The sequence below is a fragment of the Parasteatoda tepidariorum genome, chromosome 9 (genome assembly GCF_982258835.1).
Source record: "Parasteatoda tepidariorum strain Cologne lab strain chromosome 9, Ptep-v5.0, whole genome shotgun sequence".
Lineage (NCBI taxonomy): Eukaryota > Metazoa > Arthropoda > Arachnida > Araneae > Theridiidae > Parasteatoda > Parasteatoda tepidariorum.
The window spans coordinates 57997967-58020952 of NC_141763.1; the positions used below are offsets into that span (position 1 = coordinate 57997967).

The 22986-nt window shown below is 27.5% G+C and overlaps 1 protein-coding gene across 1 annotated transcript; it reads right to left on the bottom strand.

The window, feature by feature from the left end:
• Nucleotides 1-2421: 2421 nt before the first annotated feature.
• On the bottom strand, nucleotides 2422-22886 carry LOC107437707 (uncharacterized). Its single transcript, XM_043045988.3, has 9 exons — nucleotides 22775-22886; nucleotides 18038-18097; nucleotides 16875-16929; nucleotides 14693-14843; nucleotides 12989-13145; nucleotides 10810-11057; nucleotides 8791-8991; nucleotides 6529-8707; nucleotides 2422-3349 (listed from the first exon to the last, which is right to left on the bottom strand). The coding sequence occupies exons 2-9, from the start codon at nucleotides 18078-18080 to the stop codon at nucleotides 3150-3152; spliced, it is 3234 nt and encodes a 1077-aa protein (XP_042901922.2). The 5' UTR covers nucleotides 18081-18097; nucleotides 22775-22886; the 3' UTR covers nucleotides 2422-3149.
• Nucleotides 22887-22986: the final 100 nt, after the last annotated feature.

The following is a 22986-nucleotide window of genomic DNA, read 5'->3' on the forward strand; positions in this document are numbered from 1 at the left end:
AGTAAGTAGAATAAATGTTTTATTTATCACATTAGAAATGAAATTTGAATAAGAACAAAACTTAACAAAGATATGACTTAAACTGCCTACAACGTAGCAGTTGCTTGCATAATTAAATTAAAATAATCAACTATCAGAAAGTTTTGGCACATCTTACTTATATGTATTCAAATAATATTTACAAAATAAAAATATTATCACAGTGGAATTGTCCAAAAAAGAATTGTAAAAAAATTGGCAGAACATATTTATAGATCAGGATGGTCACAAACAAAAAATTCCCTGATTTATCTAGATGATTTTATCGAATTTCCCTTATTTTTGTAACCAGAGGAATACATTTCCTTATTTACTTTTCAGCTATGCTATATTCATATAAATGGAATATATATATTACAAAATGTTTATGCTTGCAATTAGAATTAAAGATAAACAATTTAAAAAAAAACAACTAAATGATAGTAATTTTGGAAGAAAAAAAATTGCATTTGCAGGTACCTCTATCTAAAATTAATTCATTTTCCCAACTTCTTCCCCTGTATTTGAGTTAAAATTCAAGATTGATAAAATTGCCTTATTTCCCTGTAGTGGTCATCCTGTATATTGTTATAAAAAAGCACTTTGAATTTTTCTTTTTTAGATTAAAAAAAAAAGTTCAAATAAATATAATAACCAACAGCAACTACCAACAATTATATTGGGTTCAAAAATAGATCCCATAAAATAACGAAACAAATTTAATCATAATTCATGATCAATTCCTTCACTAGATCCAAACTAGATTAAATATCATTTTTTTAAAATATAATAACGCTGTCATCATTCAAGTATTATAAATTATTAAATATAGTAAAACCTCAATATTTCGAACTTTCAGCACACTTTTTTTCCCCTAACCGATCTATGTTAGGTCACAAAAAGTTTATAAATGAAAACACATAGGAGAAAAAAGGTGTAGTACAAAAACATATTTATACGATATATTTGTACAAACCAAGAAGATATTTCGCTTCATCAGCTACCATTTAAGTTTTAAAAAAGCATTGTACTATCACTTCAGATAAAAATATATAAATAATTATATTATTAATATCTAATGGCAGATAGAACCCAATTAGCAGAAAAATCTGTATTAATCTGCAACAGCATAAAAGAATACTAGAACAAATTTGCAGAGCATACCTTAAAATGTTAATATTTGAATGCTCCACACTTGAAAGTTTTAAAAGATAAAACTACTAGTACATTACATGATAAATTAGCTGCTTTGCTAAAATAGAGAATTTAAAATTTAAATGACTGATTTAAACTAAATTATATAATGGCAGATAGAACCCAATTAGCAGAAAAATATATATAAATCTGCAACAGCATAAAAGAATACTAAAACAAATTTGCAGAGCATAGTACCTTAAAATGTTAGTATTTGAATGCTCTACACTTGAAAGTTTTAAAATATAAAACTATTAGTACATTACATGATAAATTAGCTGCTTTGCTAAAATAGAGTACTTCAAATTTAAATGACTAAATTATATAATGGCAGATAGAACCCAATTAGCAGAAAAATATATATAAATCTGCAACAGCATAAAAGAATACTAAAACAAATTTGCAGAGCATACCTTAAAATGTTAGTATTTGAATGCTCCACACTTGAAAGTTTTAAAAGATAAAACTACTAGTACATTACATGATAAATTAGCTGCTTTGCTAAAATAGAGTACTTAAAATTTAAGTGACTAATTTAAACTAAATTATATAATGGCAGATAGAACCCAATTGGCAGAAAAATTTATATTAATCTGCAACAGCATAAAAGAATACTAAAACAAATTTGCAGAGCATACCTTAAAATGTTAGTATTTGAATGCTCCACACTTGAAAGTTTAGAAGATAAAACTACTAGTACATTATATGATAAATTAGCTGCTTTGCTAAAATAGAGTACTTAAAATTTAAATGACTAATTTAAACTAAATTAGAGAAAACAAAAACAGTTTTAACTTAATTTTATCAAAAATTTTTTGAAATATTTGGTTGGTATGCAATGCCAAAATAAATTTGCGACATTCATCGCACTTGTTCTGTTAACGAAGGCAGAACAATCTTTTTTCTGAAAATGAACTCGAATAATGAAATACTTAGTCTACCACTCCCCCCCTTTTTTTTAAAAGGAACTGTTCTATAAAAAGAATGATAGGAACAAATAGGTTTATTTTAAAATATTGCCATAAAGCTATAAATCATAAGCCATAGAAGAGATTATTTTGTATGAGTAACAAATAAATATTTTATTGGTTGGTTGCTTTGGTTTTCCTAAAGACATCTGAAAGTTGTAATTTTCTTTTTTCCTCATTAGTGTATTTCAATTTAACTAACATGCTTTTCCTTTCTGTTAAAAAGAAGCACTCAGTACTGGAAAAACATATATTGTAATAAAAATGGAATCAGAAGAAATCTTATACAGAAATAAAAATCAATGAAATCAACCTTAATCAGTTAACGATTTGGAAATAGATGCTGCTTTGTACAAATGATTTAATTAAAAAAAAAGGGGGAGCAATCTGGAGCAATAGTACAAGCTAATTTTATTTAAAAAATATATATTTATACATATTTGTCAAAAAGACATTTAATAAATGGTTGTTAAATTAAATACTGCATAGAATTAAATATTATTGGAGAAAATTTTCAATACCTACCCTATTAATAGAGAAAAAACCTCAATTTTCAGAGTTAATTCACAAAATTAAATAAAAAAAAAACTGTGTTACCTCTATAATCTGAATTAGGGCCAGTTACAAATAAGTTTGATAATCCTGGTCTTACTCTGGTTAAAAATAACTTGCACAAGGAAAGTAAGGATATGTCCCTCTCAATAATTTCAGACAAATAAAAAAATAATAGTAATAAATTATCTTTGATTTATGTAGAGCTAAGTTAAAAACAAGCTTTAAAAAAAATTAATTATTAATCCTTAGCAAATGAAAAAAACTTGTTTAAATTTTTTTTAAAGCATGAAATTTTGAGCAGCATTGCAACTACGTATTTTACTTTCAGCCCCTTCTATAACAGGATCCCAACAAGCGCATAATACTGTATTCATGTTTTACAAAGAAAGCTAGGGTAATTTTTCCATAATAAACTCATGAAAATATTACGCTTTCAAGTGGCAAGTTTTCTTGGTCATCGAACTTGTCATTCATAGGAAATTCATCCAAAAAGGAATCAATAAGTGATTGATCATTTTCCAAGACAACACTGACTTCGGGCAAATACCACCTTTTATGAAGTGAAGAAGTATAAAGTTTTTCTAACTCATTTTCAACATCAGAATTGGATGATTCTAAAATAAAAAACATATTTAAAAATTAATTTATTGAAATTTAAAAGCTTAAAAATATATTGCACAGTTGGAAAGTAGCTTTATAAATAAGAAAATAATAACAAAGAAACCTAAGATATATATATTTTAACACTGAGTGGCAAAAGACTAGATAGTTACTTGCCATTCAAAAATAGAAAGAATATTCTGAGAAAGTAATGTTCAGTGACAGAAAGAACGTCTGAATTCTTGATCAGTAGATCATCTAAATCAGGGTTTTCCAACTTACATGAGGTCACAGGTAGCAATTAAAAACACCAGTTAAATGGCGGGCCGCAACTTCATCAAAACATGATATTCATTTATCAAAACATGATATTCATTACCTCCCTTATGCGTTTTAAAACTTGCAAATGTAAATAATTTCTACCAAAATAAGCGGTTTGAAAAAGTTAAATTGGAAAATGTTTTGCGAAAACATTTCTGATATGCACATGTTAAATTATATTCACAAAATACTTCAAAAAAAAAAAAAACGAAATAAAAAAAGAGCAACATACACGATTATGTTTGTATTAGAATAAATATTTCCTTGGATTCAAAACCTGAGAAAAAAAAATTTCTGCACCGTTGGTATGATAAATTTCACATAAACGAAGAAATTAGTTTTTTTTTTTTTTTTTTAAACGAAAGAAAAGTATTTTAAACCCATATAGATTTTTTACGAAAATTTTCAGCAAAAAATGACAACTAATATATTTTAGTTCGCGGGCCACAAAAAAAAGGTTTCATGGGCTGGATAAGGTCCGCGGCCGCCAGTTGGTAACCACTAATCTAAATTATGGATAATGTTTCAAATATAGTTGTAATGAGTATATTACCGTCAAAGTGCAGAAATCAGTTATTCTACTGACTAGCTAAAGTGCATATCAATTAGGGTGATTCATTAAAGTGCCAAAAAATTGTTTCATTTCCGAATTTATCTACTTGATCTATAAACTACCTAGGAAATTTGCACATTACCTGCTAGGCACTCATTAAAAAGAAAATAAGATCTTTGTTGGAACAACAGCAACATTTCTGCTCGCTTAATTTAATTTATCTAAAAAATCATGTCAATACAATTAAATAATCAACACTTTAGTTGATAGAATAAATCATGTATCACTATAAAAAATATGACAAAAAGAATAAAATATTATAACAATTAAGGAAATTAACACGTCATTAATAGATAACAAAGCCAAAAATAAAGCCAACCCCCCATAATCAATATCAAATTTGAAAATAATTTGACGAAGGCGAATCGTAAAAAAGATGAGAATTAGTATAACCACTAAACTGAAAATTTTTTGTAGTAAAAAATAAAGAATTATAAATAGATTTTTGTTTATGATTTAGTTGAGATAGTGAATTAATGAGTCTTACATTAGTATTAAAATAAAAAGTTAGGCATTACATTGATTGTTAAAAAAAGAATAAAATATTTTATATTCACTTTTTATATAATGTAATAAAAATTAATTAATTGATTTAATTTAATTAAAATTCGGTTAAGAATGATTAAAAAAATAAGTCCAAGAAAATAAAGAAATTTTAAAAGCTAGGAAATATGTAATGCATATTGTAGCAACACAGTCATTTATTTATTTTTTCGTATCTAAAGAATCAAGACAATGCAATAAAAAAAAAAAGATTTGATAGAATGACAGAAGCAAACTTATGAATTTTAAAGATACAGAAACTGTTAATCAGCACATTATTTACATAAATTGCAGAAAAAGTTGGATTCCGCACATAATCAGATCATCTTGAAACTGATTGAACTCACTGTGCATCATTATCAGGGTTAAGACTGATGATGATGATGCCCTTAGTACTAAATGTCTGAGATAATGTACCCTGTCTATCTTAGTTAAATTCATTATTTGTACTTTTATATGTTGTATAATTCCTTATTATAACTTAGTTAAGTTCTTCAGTGAGATTTTCAATAATTCTCAATGCAAGACGAGCATGACATCTATTTTGTATCTCTAGAAATTTACAGTAATATATTGAGTTACACAGGTTTTCGAATTTGAAAGTATCTTGTTCAAACTTTAAGATTTAAAATAATATAAGGTAGGTGAAAAAAAAATTTTTTTTTTTGCAGCAGAATTAAAACTGGTTACAAATAAGAATATTTGTTAAAACTTTGATAGGAGGTACCCTCATCAAACATATAATCTCAGAAATATGAACAGTAAAAAAATAAATGAGAAAAAAATCAGATAGGAACAGAGTAGGAGAAATATCATGAAAAAAAAAAGAAAAAAGAATTAAAAATGGATAAAAAAAAAAAACATGGAAAAAAGAGAGAATGAGGAGAAGAGAATGGAAAATCACATAAGTGTTTGCAGCAGTACATGGAAATTTTGTAGTTCCTATCCTATAGGTTAACCATCTATCGATTGCTGACTTTATCCTCTCCCAACCATTATCTTGTTGTCTATTTTTTATTCATTTTATTCCATTCCGAATGGTTTATAAGGGGATGACTTAATTAGAATTTTGATGTGTAGGTGATGTTTTAATAAACATTATAGTTAATAGTAATTTTTCAGATAAAATTTGAAAATTTGTTAAGATAACATGCTCACTGACATTGCACAGAATTCATTCCTCTCTCACTATAAAAAATGTTAAGACCTTCATAATAATATCCTAATAAAATAGCTAAATATTTTCTTTGAAAAGTCATTAGAAAACGTATCATTTTAATTAAAAGTTGTACTTTTAAGTTTTCATTGCTCTTGAAATAATCAACCAATTTTCTTCACTCATAGTTTAAAATAAATATGTAAAAATATTTTAGCACTTGCGAAGTAGTTTTGAGAGATGCTTAGCATTGATATAACTTTTGTCAATTTTTAAAAATTTCTCAAAAAAATAAATAACTAAGATTTGAAAAGAATTAAATTAGACTGGTACAAAGCAGATAAATTCATAATTTTAACTTAAATAAATAAGACAAAAAGTTTTTCACTTTTTTTTTTATAATTCGTTTTTTTTTTATAATTCGAATAAAAATGAAAACATGCTATGATTAGGCAATTTTTTTTTGTACTTAGTTTTTTAAACAATCAGAATTTGAATACTGTTAAAATAGTTGTGAGTAATATCAGTAAAATTTTAAAGAAATATTTTGCATGCATTACCTTGCAATACACTGCAAACATTGTTGAGAGAAGAATCATCAGTCGTCAAGTCCTCTGATTTAAAGCTATTTACAGGATATTCAACAAGAGATGTTTGATTATTGTTCTTGTTAACATGTTCCTTTAAATGAGCTTTTAAAGTTGACGTACAAATAAAAATGCTGGAGCATACACAACAAACATAAGCTGGAGCTTTCCGGCATTTTTCAAAAAGCTTGATCTCTTCTGATTTTTGCTCAGAATCTACTTGAAGAACTGTTTTAGAAAGTTCACTTGAATTTTCAGATAACGATTGCAACATAAGTTGGTTATTAGAGAAATTTAGTGACATTTCTGACATCTTAAAAGTTGTAGAGCGCTGTTCGGTCATGTTAGGATCTGCTATATTTGATTGCCTTAAACATTCGTCAAGAATATCAAGTTTATTGTGACAATTTTCTAACATAGAAGCATTACCAAGGTGGAATTGATCAACATTGTTAATGGGTAGTATCTTTTCTGGACTGGTGGAGGGTGAAAGAGCTTCATTCAAAACTGAGTTAGAATTCAGAATGTTTCGCGATTCGGATTGCTGAAATACACTATCAAACATTTTAACATTCTGATCATTATTTTTTTGTTGCAATAAATTGCTTAACAATAATTCTACTAACTGATCATTCAGTGGTTCTATCCTGACACTGCAGTTCAAAAGCGATGATAAAGCTGGTGTTTCTGTGAAACTCATGTTTTCAAATGTATTTTCAGGTGTTTTCAGATTTTCTTGGGTTTTCAATTGTTCTGATGAAACACTAGAAGAATGATTTTCCAGAATTGGTTCTGAAGATATTGACTTGTTGGTCTGTATTAACTTTTCTGGAGTGGTAGATACAGGTACAGTTTTACTTAACATTGTATTAGTGTTAAGAATATTTTGAGATTCCGACTGTTGATATACATTATCAAAAAGTTCTACATTTTGTTCATTTTTTTGCTGCAACAGATTGTTCAACATTACTAACTGGTCATCTAATGGTTCTATAATAACACTGCATTTTAAAAGAGAAGATAAAGCTGGAGTGCCTATGTCTTGAAATGTACTTTCAGGCATGTTTTGGTTTACTTCTTGTGTTTCTATTTGTTCCGATGGATCATTAGAAGAATGATTTTCCAGAATTACTTTTGAAGAGAAGGCATCATTATTGATGGGTGGATACTTTTCTGGAGTGGTAGGTACAGACATAGGTTTACTCAACATTGTATTAGAGTTAAGAATAGTTTGAGATTCTGATTGTTGATATACATTATCAAAAATCTCCATATTCTGAGCACTTTTTTGCTGCAAGAGATTATTCAACATTACTAACTGTTCATTTAATGGTTCAATTCTAACACTGCAATTCAAAAGGGATGATAAAGCTTGTGTGTCTGTGAAATCTATGTTTTCAAACGCATTCTTAGACATTTTTTGGTTCACTTCTTGTGTTTGCAATTGTTCTGATGATATTCTGGAAGAATGGTCAAGAATTTCATGATTTTCCAGAACGGCTTTAGAAGAGAAGGATTGACTGCAGACGGAACACTTATAAATATACTGATGGTAATTGACTAGTTGGTCATCTAATGGTTCAAGCATAACACTGCAATCTAACAAAAGAGGTAATTTTTGGAATGATGCCACATCTGAAACTTCAAAAGAGTTTTCTTGTTGGTTTTGACTACCTATTGATGCAGAAGTAGGAATAACAGATGTATTGTCACAAATAAGGTTTTCAAAGCTTGTGCAACTGTTATTAAATGAGCTTTCAGATTCTAATTCATTAAGTTGTTTGCTTAGTATGACTTCAGGAGGATCATCAATACAAACATTAGATTCAGATAAAATCTGATGACCAGATGTATTTATATTATTTAACGAGTTTTCAAGTTCTTTTTGGCAAGCACTTTGATTACTTAATTGTTCTAAATTGCTGTTATTATTAGAATGCAAATATTTTGTATGTGTTTCAAATTTTGAATTAGAAGAAAATGTTTTCCCACAGAATTCACATTTGATTATTTGTTTTGAAGACAATGATTTGACATACTTTTTACCACTAGCATTAGCATGATATTTTTTAACATGGAAAATCAATGATTTTAAGTTCTTGTACATATTTTTACAAAGTTGGCAAGAGACAGGAACAGTTGAGTGAGTTTGCTGAAATATAAATATATATAAAAAATCATATTCTTTTCTATATAATGTAGTATTTTACATTAAGCATTTGTAAAACCAAATACCTCATGGTCCAATAGATGGCTTCTTTTAGTACTTTGAAAATTGCATTGAGAACAAGTAAACAAATTACCAGTATGGGTTCTCATATGGGTATATAAGGCAGCTTTGACATTACATCTGTATGGGCATTTTGGACAAGTGAATGGTTTTAGGTCCGTATGAGTCAAGCAATGCATGCGTATATGACACAAGCTGTTAAAAATCTGCAAAAAAAGGTTTTTAGTTTTTTAGTGAGAGATTGCAGATGCCTAGCAGATGCAAGGATAGCGTTACCACAGAAAAGGATGCATTTATAATAATAAAATAAACACAAATTTTTTAAAAATAATTTCGGACAATCATTCTTCATAAATCAAAGTAATTAAGAAATTGTTTACTATCTTATCAGTCAGTATTTCTAGAAGACTCTTGTCTATTAACTTGTAATTTAAATTGTTTCTAGAAGAAATACTGACCACTAACAAATGAAGTTCAAAAATTAGAGCTATTTTTTTGTTGATAGGTATGAAAACAAAAAAGGTGCAGTATTTAGTAATCCGTTTTTCCCAGACACGCTTCATAAAATTGCACAATGCCTTATCACGCAAACAGATATTACATTATTTACATTTATTTTTTTTCATATATTCAATGTTTAAACAGGGTTGCCACTCAAATCTGGAAAAAAAATTCCCTGTGCTTTCCCTGTACATATTATACACAATATATTAGGAGGAAACAACAATTACAGTGCTCTTGTGTGAACTATATTGGGCTAACTCTATTTATTAGTTTTAATTACTGGAAAGACAGCTGAACACACTTAAATAATGCTATAGTAAATGAAATAGTTTAGTATAGCTGAAATATAATGGTTAAATATCCCATAGATTACGCTTTGAGTGGTCACCATTTTTTAAAACACAAAAATAGTAAACAAAATTCCCTGTATTTTCCCAGTATGTAAAGAAAAAATCAAAATTCCCTGCATTTTTCCTGTTATTTTAGATGATTTTTAAATTCCCTGCATTTTCCAGGTTTTCCCTGTGGAGTGGTAACCCTGTTAAATTTAGTTTTCCCCCCGAGCAGTTTACACAATGAAGGGGCATGTCTGCAGCTAAGTGCATTGCGTTGCACACTATTAGACGAGCTGCTGCAAATCATTTCTTTTACAAAAATCAACAGTCTCTTCCAAATTATTTTGGAAAAAGAATTCTTTTTCAGCCCTCACATTTTGGCAATTACGGGTTTTGTTTCGTCTCTAAAGAAGACATTTAGTCGTGATTTGGTGCATCTTAAATCCACATCAATTTCTTATAGTTTGTTCAGCATATTTATCGTTTTTACAATATCCACATGATTTTCCAAGTTCCAATATTTTTAAGTTTGATATTAAGACACTTGAATTTCGAATTTGAGTAATTTTCTAACACACTAGAGTTACAACTGTTCCCTCATAAATCTGTATGCTTTTTCGGATCATTTATTAGATATTTATCTATTTTTTCATTGTAAGCATTTACTGTTTTTTAAGCCATTTCCACATGGTTTTTCAAATCCTGTAAGAAATTGTAATGTAATTACCACATACGGTTTTGAATTTTAGCTATCACTTTTGACACACTCGTTTCGCGACAATTGAATTTCTCTTCGAATAGATAATTTAGCAGTTCTTTTTTTTTTTGGCCACTTCCATGTGGTTCTTCAAATTGCGATATATTTAATCTCATAATTATTTTTCACATTACCTGCTTGTTTGAAAACAATATCTTTTTAAATAGTCACCATTTTTCTGAAAAAGAGTTGTTCCATTAGAAGTACCATCTAAAAATAAACTTTGTAACTAGTTTTAAGACTTGGGAAGAAAAACATGCTTTTTTAAGCATAATGTAGCAAATCATACATTTTTATTTGCTTCTGCTTTCCTTTAATTAATTTGTCAAAATATTGGTCATTTTGGGACTAACAGTTTCAAACAAAATATATTAAAGTAAGCTAATATTAAAACTTTAAAAGCATAAATAAAACTGAATAAAAAATACTTTTTCACATGTAATGCACATGTATTTCATGCCAGAATCTAGCTTCCTTCTTTTATTGAATAAAACTTTGGATTTAATTTCAAGCTTATTGAATAAAACATCAACGCAACTGTAGTCAATGGTTTTTAAATGTTTCTCAAAAGCCTCCTTCTCACTTTCTGAACTGAAAAGTGGAACATACAATGGTTCATCTCTCCAATTTGATACTGTTTTAGCAACTTTTTCCAGTGAATCTCCTTCAAGACATTCTGAAAATAAGAAAATTGAAATATTTAAATATAATATGCGTTTCAAAAATTGTAATAAAGAAATAAAAATGTAAAACTATTATTTACAATCATATTGGGTAAAACATAAAATAGTGTAATAGAAATTTTTTTCAAACACAGATGTTGTAACAATGTAATATTACAAAAAAAATGTATAAAAATATTCTATGTGCTTCATATAAAGGGGATACAGTTTCTAATTCTAGCTTTAATATACATTTGAATAATTTTTCTCACTTTACAATGATTAGAGTGCTGATATAAAATAAAAAGAAATAAAAGTGAAGTAGAAAAAAGGGAAGACAAATGAGGTATCTCAAGTTTATTATATTCTGAAGATGATAAACTTCGTAGGGGAAAATGAAGTCTCATTGCATTAGAAAACCATAGAAAGTTTCTTGGTTTATGGAGCATATAACAAAATTATGTTATTTTCACTTAAGGTCTTCTAGGAAGGGAAGCAGTCTTAATTTTTATGACTCTAAAATTTCAACACAGACTAAACACATAAGTACTCTGAATCCATTTAGTGGATCACTGATGTAACTCAAGTTCATAATATTGATTTAAAAGGGCAAAGAGGAGTTCAAGGCTTACGTTTCAAATGGAGAGAAGCAAAAATCTGTTACTTTCTCAATGTTTAAAAAAAATTTCTTTATAGTAGTAGAGGTTCTTAAGAGCTTTATGGTCACATTTTCAAGAATACAGTTGTCACTGATCTCATTTTAATGAACAATACACAATTATATTGTGCTCATTTGCTCAATGATTTTATAAAAAATTAAGATATCAGCTGAAAGACTAATCAGACAGATTTCCAGAAATCAATACTATAGAGCCTGCCTGAGATGTTTAGAGGAAGGCAGTTGGAACTTGCAATCAGTGACAACCACTCATGGCATGAAAATTTTGTTACTGAATAAGTTAAACCAATTGCCACAGGATCTCCTAAAATGCCTCATTTCCAGAATGAAATCTAACTTGACTGTGAGAAGAGACCATAATTTATGATGTGCTATTTTTTCTTGATCGATTCTGTGATCCCTGTTTTATGCCTTATGACTAAAATAAGAGTTACATATGATCATGACTTTGAATTATTGGGGGAATTTTTTTTCGTACTATAACAACTTATATTTCATTCAAACATGTTTATTAGTTTTGAAGATAATTGAATCGAAAAATTTTCTCGGTTAAGAAGAAAGTTATAAAAAGATTTGACCACACATTCTCAGATAGAACATTCAAGTTTAGATAAACATTACCAGAATGAAATTAAAAAAAGAAATTAATAAGCTTGGTAATCTTTCAAGCTTATCAGAAAACTGGTGCAGGTAAAAAAATAAAAAAAATGCAAATCAAGTTTTCAAAGCCACATATTAATTTTTCATTAGACTCAAATTACATTATTTACAAAAGTCTTTTTTTACTTTAATTAAAAAAAAGAAAGAGGTAATGTGTTTTAAAATCAAATTTCATTGCTCTTAAATTCTACAATAAAATCATTATTATCATCAAAGATTTAACATGAATGAATTAATATTTATTGCACTTATATATATATATATATATATATATATATATATATATATATATATATATATATATATATATATATATATATATATATATATATATATATATATATATATATATATATATATATATTTATTTTCAGAACAAATAAGTAAATTTTTAAACTTGAAAATAGAGAAATAAAAATTTTTCACTAATATAAATTTAAATAGTAAACAACTTTTTAAAATACATTTTTTTTTACATTGTAATTATATACTGTCCTTTTCAAAAGAAAAAGCTATAACAAACAAATGAAAAATTAATAATAATATTTACTCAAAAATACTACCTAAAATCTTTTATTTTAATATATGAATCATGAACATCATTACCAGTAGTTTCATTATTCATTGGGTCAAGTTTTTTGGCTGTTATTTTTTCTGTTTGAGCCCTTTTTCTTCGAGACCAAGGATATTTATGGACATGCATAGATACTTTAAAATCTGCAGTTGTATCCCTATCATCTTCTAAATCCTCCATGACTTCATCCTAAAATATAATAAATTTTTTAATTTGATACTACATACTTGTAAAGTAGAAATATTGATGATTTTTTTTAAAGTTTAATTAAAATTGACTTTCTAATTCTAATCAGCATGCCTTTACAGCTAATTAAGCTTAATTATTTACACACTAATCGATATTAGTAAATTATTGAAGCAAATGAATTGTACAATACAAACAAATAACAATTTATGATTGTTATAAGAACATAAAATGAATACAAACATTAGTAAAAATACATATCTTTAAGAGTAAAATAGAGTTAGAATATTCAATTAAAAAAATTTAAATAGTATTTCGTATGGTAAGAGAAAAATTGAATTCAAATTTGCATTAAATGATGGAGGATTTGTAATGCTAAAATACTTTCTTCCACTTGTTGTTTTACCAGTATAAATAATCTCTTCCTTGATATTCAATGAGAAAGTTGTGTAATAAAAATAAAAATTTTCTACAAACTTGTCCATAACTGCTAATGTAGAAAGTATTTTCAATTCAAGAAATTTAATTTGTAAAAATATATAACTGAGGGTAAAGGGGTCATTAAAATAAATAAATAAAAAAAAACAAAAACAGGTATGTCAAAAAATTATACCAATATTTAAAGCACAATTTATAAAAAAAATGTATTGTTAATATTCAGAGTATGAAAACAAATATAAAGTGGCAAAATAAAAGTAATATTAAATGCATTAAAAATTACAGCATTTTAAACTCAAAAAATTTCAAATAATACAACATTTTTATGATAAATTACAAAAATATGGAGAAAAAGAGGTTACTAAAAAAAGCCTAATAAGCTTAAATTAATGTTAAATAAAAATGATTTATGTACTAAAGCACAAGATAAAAGATTAATACATTATAGTAAACATCTTAAATGTTTTTACTTTGAAACTGATGTGACATGAAATTATGACAGAAATAGAAAAGTAGCAAGTTTAAAGTTGTTAAGAATACTGTAGAAATTCTAAGCATAGTTATTAAGTTACACATACTCAACCATGACTTTTTAAACTTTAATTTCACTTTTACAAGAAACAATGATGTCATTGGTAAAATAAAATTATTATTAAAATTAAAGAAAAAAATTATTTCTATAAGGGATAGTCTCAAAAATGATTAAAGATGTAAATAAATACACTAACTGAGATCAAATGACAAGGAAATAATTTTTAAGTAAAATATTTCAGGGATAAGCTATAAAACAATTAAAATACTAACACTGAAGAATAGAGAAATCACACTGATTGAAATAATATAAATAAAAAATACACAATAAGAAATTTAAAATTGAAATTGAATATTGTTTCAATATAACATATGTTATCAATAAAGATATTAAACTTAAAAGCTTATCTATATCGGTTATAAAAAAAACAAATAATTCATATTTATAATGAAATTTTGAATAAAGAAAATTTTAAAAGTATATAATGTTTTAAAGATAATTTGTGTTTATGTTCAGTAAGAAGTATTTTGTTTTATATTAAAAAAGTGTAAGGAAGAAATAACTTAAATTTGCACCTTACCTGACTTTCAGTAGAAAGACAAATGTGAACATTAAACTGACGAGGCTTTTGAAAATGTCTGTGGCATTTTTTACACCAATATAATCCATCTGGTGCTTTTAAAGGAATCAGAGGTGTTTTCTTTTCAGGAATGCAGTAATTAAAATTAGACCTAGAATTAGATAAAATGAATCTTACGAAGAAAAAAAAAACTTCAACTTTGATTAGAAAATAGAGATGCCATTTTGAGTAGAACCACTAAAAATCACAAGTAGAAAGTTTATTACTTTTAAGACTATTATTTATGTATAGTGTCTATATGTTGCTCTGTTAAAATGTCATATCTGGCATAAAAATTGAGAAGCATTTTTCTTCTCAAAATTTTGTATATTATTGCTAGTATACAGTGTCTTCTATATGTTGCTTTGTAAAGATGTTATATATTTGGTATGACTGTAATATGTCTGGCTGACAAAATTAGTTAAAAAAAATACAAGTTAGTCAAAATAGTCACTAGTGATTGACAAAAAAAAGAAGGTTCAAATCTTGTCTAGACGAGTTGGCAAGCAATTTTATTGAACACAGCAGGTTGATCTTGGAAGCAAGTATCTGTGCATAAGTTGTTAGATAGTTGTCAAAGGACAATGAAATTGCACAGCAATCACTGTCCAATTAATTCAAAATACAATTTAAAAAAATATATTTGAACAAAGTAACGTGACTCTCTAGCTTTTAATTCAAGGAGTAATTTGATAATTTGGCTTCAAAAATAAATGAGTTAAAAACATAATATTACCTAGAAACATCTTCTCAAGGAGAAAGCCAAACACAAAGTTTTAAAGGCGCAGAAAATGTTAAAAAAATATTTTAATAAAAAGTCGTTTCTTTCTTTTTCCTTTGAGAATCAAATAAAAAAGTTATACGGAGTAATTTTTTATTTAATTTTACAAAATGGTGACCCTTTTCAAAGAAAAAAAAGGGGGGTGAGTAAAATACATCACAGGAGAATTTTATAACAGTTCCTACTCCATATTCTATTATGATTTAGGTATAAGTAAAGGTTGATAGTCTCTTTCAGATTACTTTTGAATTAAATGTTAAAAACATGTCTAAAGGACAAGATATGAGTATCAAGGATAAATTTTAAATATATTTCAATTTATAAATAATATTGAAAGTTAAAAAAGCTTTTATAAACTTTTAAGAGATGTATCGTTAATTTCAAAATCTGTTAGTTAAACCACAATATGTAATTTAAGACTTCTGTAAATTAAAAAATGTAGCTCAAGTTAATCAAAACATCACAGGTAAAAAAGCAGTTTAAATAAAACATAAATGTAGTAATTATATAACTTTTAGTGTATACATGCTGATTTAAAAAATCAGCAACTTTAAAACATCAAATTTTCTTGGAGCAAGTGTGATTTAATAAACATTAGAATTACACAATAAAAAATTATTTCTGAATGAATGCTTTGAAAATATGGAGTATTGATTTTGATGGTGCTCTATCACCATCCACCAGTCCAGAGAAGTTATTACGAAATAAAAATGTTGATCAATTCGAAAAAATTTAATTTCGTTAATTGCATTGAAACTGCTCCTAATTTCTTTTATTATTCTAGAACTTATAATAATACTTTAAACATGTCTTTATTACTAATTGTTAAAAAAAGGGAGTTATTTAATTTATTAAGAGTTTTTCTCAAGTAACAAGATGCTGCTTTTAACTGACAAAAAAAATTCGGGTTGGTTTAAAAACTTTTTCCTTATTCAAGAAAGTTTGATGATTTTTAATAAATATTTTCAAGTTTTTACACAGAAACTATGAATTACAGTATAACCATAAAATTTTAATATTCTTAATTATGGAGAAAAAAATTTTTTTTTTCCCCTCTGTGTTTACATTTTTATAACTGCATTAAGTTTCTTTTCAAAAACCTAGATGTGCTGAAATATTTCACATAAAGCAAGATTTAGATACCTATAACATTCAATTGTAAGAACATAAATTTAAATTGATAAAATAATCTATAATACAAATATAGAGATAATTTTATTTTATAAGGAGTTTCTTAATGTTTTGTTTTGATTAATAAGAGAGAAATTTTTTAACTTCACCTAATTTTTAGATCAAAGCAAATTCTAAAAAAGATATTCAATAATAAAAACATTTCAACATAAAAAAGCTATAAAATTTAACCTTTCGGAATCAGATTTTCTTGGTCGTCCAACTTTCCTTGCTGTGCTTTTAGTATCTAAATGAATTGATAAAATTTAAATGCATTTAATGTTTTCTAAAGACATTTTAAACAACAAGAAAGCAAAGCAAAATATATGTAAAACATAAGATATTTTTCTAAGAGATAATATGTAACTTTGCATAGGAAAATATGAAGATAGAAAAGAATGCAAAAAACACAAATAAATATACTATCCTTTTTTACCTGTTTCTTATATTATTTTAGTTATAATATCATTCAAAGCGCATGCATTGACTTGAAACATTTTAAGTTTATCAAAAATGAGTCTTTTGTAAATTCTAGTTTTAATTATTCAGAGTAAGTGTTGCTGTTAGCCACTGTTTGTTTTTATTGCTTTGAGAGCATATTATTACTTAAATTGGCCGAATCAAAATAACCTATTTTATAATTTAAGCCATTTAACTTTTTTATTTTATGAATCATGGTTAGAAAAGAAATATGTTACTTTTCTTACAGAATGCAAACCTCCTCAAGTCTCAGTAACAACATCGTAGCAATTTTAGTTTTAAATATTGTAATTGTACAAGCATGCGATTAGTTAATCAAAGTGAAACAAGATAACATGATTAATAGAAATAGATAGAATCAGGCAAATAATTTTAGTTTGTATGCAATCGTAATAAAAGAAATTAAGCAAATATTACTTTTAGCTGAATGAAAAATTTTAGAATACAAAACAAGAATCATCAAACTTTTAATACTTATATTTTGATGAAAAAATCTTTTAAATTCATCCCATCTTTTAAAGATTACAATAAATAATTTGCATCTAAAATTATATTACATAATAATTATAATTACATAAAAAATTTGCATCTGAAGCAAGCTTAATCAAGCAAAGTTACTAAGATATTGACCAATGTATTATTATGCTAAAAAGATGTAAAAAAAGACATCACATCTTTTAAGTAATACGTTTTTAAAGTGAGGAATTTTCAATCACTTAGCAAGAATTTATAAATCAGAAAAAATATAAGTTTTCTTCTGGGTGAATTAATTAACTCTATGGCCATTAAACAAATGAACAAGTTTAACACTGTTTTCACCCCTATAAAAATGGAAAAAAAAAATCAGTTTTCCTTTTCACTGTCGAGTTACTTACCTGGTACAATTACAAACTGTTGAGTAGAATTGCATTCCATCATATCAAATCTCTTTCATCCTAGAAAAATACATTTCAGTTTTAAAATATAAATTTATAAAGCTTTATTTTTCAAATCATGAATTTAAGAAAAAGAGTTTTAACATAGAGATTAAATAAGATAGCCTATTAATCTCTATGTGCATTAATTCTAAATACATAATTTAAACCTTTTACTTCTAAATATATAATTTTAAAATAAATTCTCTTGTTTATTATCATAATAGTTGTACAAAAAATTTCTTAAATAAGTGTTAGTACTCATTAAGGTTACTCGCAAAGTACAAAATTTTTTTTTTTCCAGTTGCTTCAAACTAATTCAAATGGTCTTCTGTTTACTTAATAAAAATATAGTAAACTTCAGAATATTTCAGTTGCATAAATTATTTGCACCAATAAATAAAATTTTTAACTAAAGATGTAATGAATATTCAGCCACTATTTCATATTCTGCTCTTTTGCCTAATATTCGGTAAAGTATTTTTTGAAAAAACATTGTTGACACAGTTTATTTATTTTGAATTTGAACAGATTTAATAAAGAATAATATAAAAGCGTATTTTTACTATACATTATTAGAAATAGTTTTCTTCTTTTGTACAATGGATACCCTCACACGTAGATATATCAGGCAATGAAATGGCAGATAGTCTTGCCAAGGCAGGTGCAGCTGAGGCCACTGTGCCTCCAGTGTCTCTTACCTCCTCAGAGCTCTTCTCTATTGCTAAAGTCAAAAATAAATCAGCATGGCTCACTCCACCCAGTCACAATTGGTACCAGACCGGGTAGCTGTTTGACAGCTGACAAAGACCGTCAGTCTCAAACCGCCATCACACGTCTCCGCTCTGGACACCTGAAATCACTGAGGTACTATGGAGGAGAAAAGTGCTTTGCCCTCTGTACCAAGTGCTCTTCGGCCCAGGCATCCCCTGAACATCTACTGGACTGCCTCGGTCTTTTAAAACAAGACCTAATTGAAAGACCCTTACTTGTTTTAGAATTTTTGAAGGTGAACAATCTCATGGCCCTTGTCTAGCTAGGCTAGAAATGGGGATTTGAAAGAAGAAGAAGAAGAGAAATAGTTTTTACATATATTTGAGAAGTTCTAAAATAGAGGTGCACAACCTGCGGCCCATGAGAACTTCTGAACACAATGAATTTTCCTCTATATTTTTCAAAAATAAAATTTTTTTTTGAAAACTTTCGCTTATTTGAACCGTCACTTACTAATGTGCTCAATTTGCACAGATTCCGTGTTGCTTTGCGTGAATTGTGACTTTGAGTAATTACTTTTTGACTCGCTTTATTTTTGCCAATTTCAAGGTAAATCCAATTAACGTTTCATTTTTTTACACATTTATAAGTAGTAATTCCCATGTGGTTTTTAAAATTCCGATGCATTCACCACAATATTATGAGTCATGAGATTCCATCGCAAATCATGATTAATTATTTTTTTTAAAGGTAGTTATTGCTACGCTTTTCACATGATTTTGAAAGTCCCGCATTATTACTACAATATTATTACGACACTCGATCAAATCCCAAATTCAAATAATCACTTTTTGACACGCTTTGATTTTGCTAAGTTATTCTTCAACCATTTTTTGGGCGTTCCCAAAATTTTTAAAAATTCCAATTTTTATTATGATATGCAAATTATAAATCACACATTTAAATAATTACGTGCTTTATTCGTGCTGATTTTATTGTATATGTAAGCATTATTATGATGCTTTTCCAGCTGATCTTGACAGTTCTGTTACTTTAATTACAAAGTCATTATGACATGCAAGTTTTTATATTTTGTTCAAATTTTTTTTCGTAACTTAAATGAGTTTTTTAAGGAAAAAAAAAGTTTCCTATTTAAAATTCACAAAACCTTTAATGGTTCAAGAAAAAGAAATAATATCTGAAGTATAATAGTAAACTAAACTAAACTCAGTGGCGCGACAGCTCATAGAGGGCCAAGGCCTACTATGCCCAGCTCAGTTTTCTTGACCTTGGGCTCTGGGATGCAGGAGCAGATGTTCTGGTCAGGTAGTCAGCCGAACGTGGAACCCCCAGTGTTTAGTTCCCAAGCATACTTGGTACTCATTTATCGACCCACTGAAGGGATGAAAGTCTGAGTCAACCTTGCTCGGCCCGAGGATCGAACCAATGACCTGTGGCACGACAGAACGAAGCGCTACCGCTCAGCCACTGGGCATCGAATTATAATAGTAAATAAATATTAAATCTTTTTTTGAACTATAATGGTTTTGGTTTAATTTTTGCTTAAACCCTATAAATCTTCTTTCCTTAAAATATTTTCCTTATAATAATTTTTTTTTAGAATTTGCATATTTTCTCATATATATATAGAGAGAGAGTATTTAATTTTCTACAAATATGTGACTTAATTTTGATAAAAAAATTTAGTGCTTAGAACACAAAAATTTATATAAATATTATCATACTTGTCGCAAATGTGACCAAATATGCAAGTGACTAAATATCGTTAGTTAACCTGCTTTGCAAGTGGTCCCTCACTCAAAAAGATTGTGCATCCCTATTCTAAAACTTGCAAATTTATATTCTGAAAGACAAATGGAAAAGTGAAATTTGAAGTAGATTACTTTGTAACTAGATTACTTTGTACTAAACTACAAATTCTGTACTGCTGATTTTTTTAAAAATTATATTCAAGCATGTTAATTTTCTCATTTCTTCAAACACTTTTTGTTTTAAGAATTGAGAAGGATTATTTTTCCTATCTGCTTTGATTTTGCTATTTTTGTTATAGCCCAGCATTTTAATTGTTAGAGTTAATAGAAGGAAAAGCTGGAGTTAATTTTTGATAACTTCTTAGACTAGAGCAGTAATATAAAGGAAGATTTGAATTACTTGAAGGAACATTTGATGCTTATTTAGATTTTATCCTTTAAATAAATATGCTTGACTTTAAATAAAACTTCCTTCCTTTAAGCCTTATATTTTTTAATCAAAGAATTTTTACTGCCTTGCCAATTTTTTACTGTCCTGATTGTAATTCGTCAAGAAAAAAGGGTCACGGTAGAAAATAAGTTATTTAAATAATTTAATTCTGCTTCATTTTGTTTTATCATTTTAAACTACTCAGATAATTTTTTAATGAAATTCAGGCGAAGGTTTATCAGAAAACATTGCCTGTCCAGTGCAGGTATATGGTATCTATTTGACACTTAGTCTTTCTGGTGGTTATACCTGCTTTATTATTATTTTTGGTCATAATTTTTAACTTTTCAAGATTTTGTTAAAAAAAATCATTACAATCACATAGCAAAATATATTCAAGTGACTTTCCATCCTTAATATACATGCAACATAGTGGAATGTAGAAAAATTGTAAATAATTAGTCTGATAGGAAAACATTCCTAAAACTGAAAATTTTCAGAATTTGAATTTTATTCTTAAATTGAAAGTGATAGTTAGGAAACAAATATAAGTTTTCTATAATATTTAACTCATTCAAAAACATTATTTAAAAAAAAAAAGTATGCATACAGCATAAAAATTATGTGTGGGACACAAAATATAAATTTCAGATGGAAAAAAAAAAATTTATAGCAATGAAAAAAATAATGTAGCATTTCTCTTCTAAAAGAAAAACAGCTTCAGGTTTTTGTGAAAAAGTTTTATTAAAAACATCTGTTATAGAATTGGTATACACAACAAACAGAAAAAATGGATATAACTTTAGGGCCCAACTTAGGCTTATTGGGGCCCCAGGCAAAAACTACTTTGGGGACCCCCTCTACTTCACTAATGAAGAACCGAACTTTATGGAGGTATTCAAACTTTTCACCTCATTATAGATAACAAGAAAATTGAGTGGAACCTAAAACAGCTATAAAATCCCCCTAAAGGTCAGACGAAATATCGTTCTGTCCATTTATGATTTTCTGACAATTCTATGTCCATCATGCTGAATGCAGTCTTCTGATTGCTAACTTTGTTATCTATCTGCGAAAAATTCATATCCTTGCTGACATTAGGGCGGAATTCAGCTACATTTTCGCAAATACGATGGCTCAATTAATCCATCCAATCTGAAGCCTGTATTTTTGTAAACATATCACACTTTGCAATATGTTAAAACTTAGACTTTTAATGGGCCAAATTTGTCCAATGTAATTGGGAAAATTTAGCTGAATTCCGCCTTAAAAAGTCATGGATTTATTAAATATAGATTGCGTTCATACAATAGATTAATGAAGAAGCTAACTAAAATTGACTGATTTTACACTGTACTGATATTTTGTTTAAAAAAAAGTTCATTAAAGAAACAAAGTTAACTTTCCATTCGACGTGGGGCCCCTCTGATGTAGGGGCCCAGGGCAACTGCCCCTGCCTTAGTCAGGCTCTGTATAACTAGGTTAAGTAAGTAGATAGATTATCTACAAGATATTTTTCATAATTTTAAACTTCACGCTGCCATCAATTCTCCCCAATTTATTTTTATGAATTCCTACACAGGGGATAATTCTTTTCTTTTAATCTTCCCCGTATAAATGTGGTGGTGTAAGGATGAACCAGTCGTTTTGGAAAATACAAATTAAAATTTAATTATCGCCCCTAACAAGATTTCTTGTAGCTTCGAAAATCAATTTCAAACACATCTTTAGTGCTTGCATTAAATCTTTAAATAAATATAAAAGTGCAAAGCAAAACTTTACCAAAATTCAAAAAATAATAATTTAATTAACTCAGAGCAAATATTTTCTATCTTCACTGAGGAACAGATAAAACTTTTGTTTACACTTTCACAAGGCCGGTTTTGTCCATAATCGTTTGCTTAACGATTCTCTGCTTTCATGAAATGCCATTATTATGCTTGCCCAAATAATAAGGTTAATTTTTTTATGAGATGAATTTATTGAAAGTAATG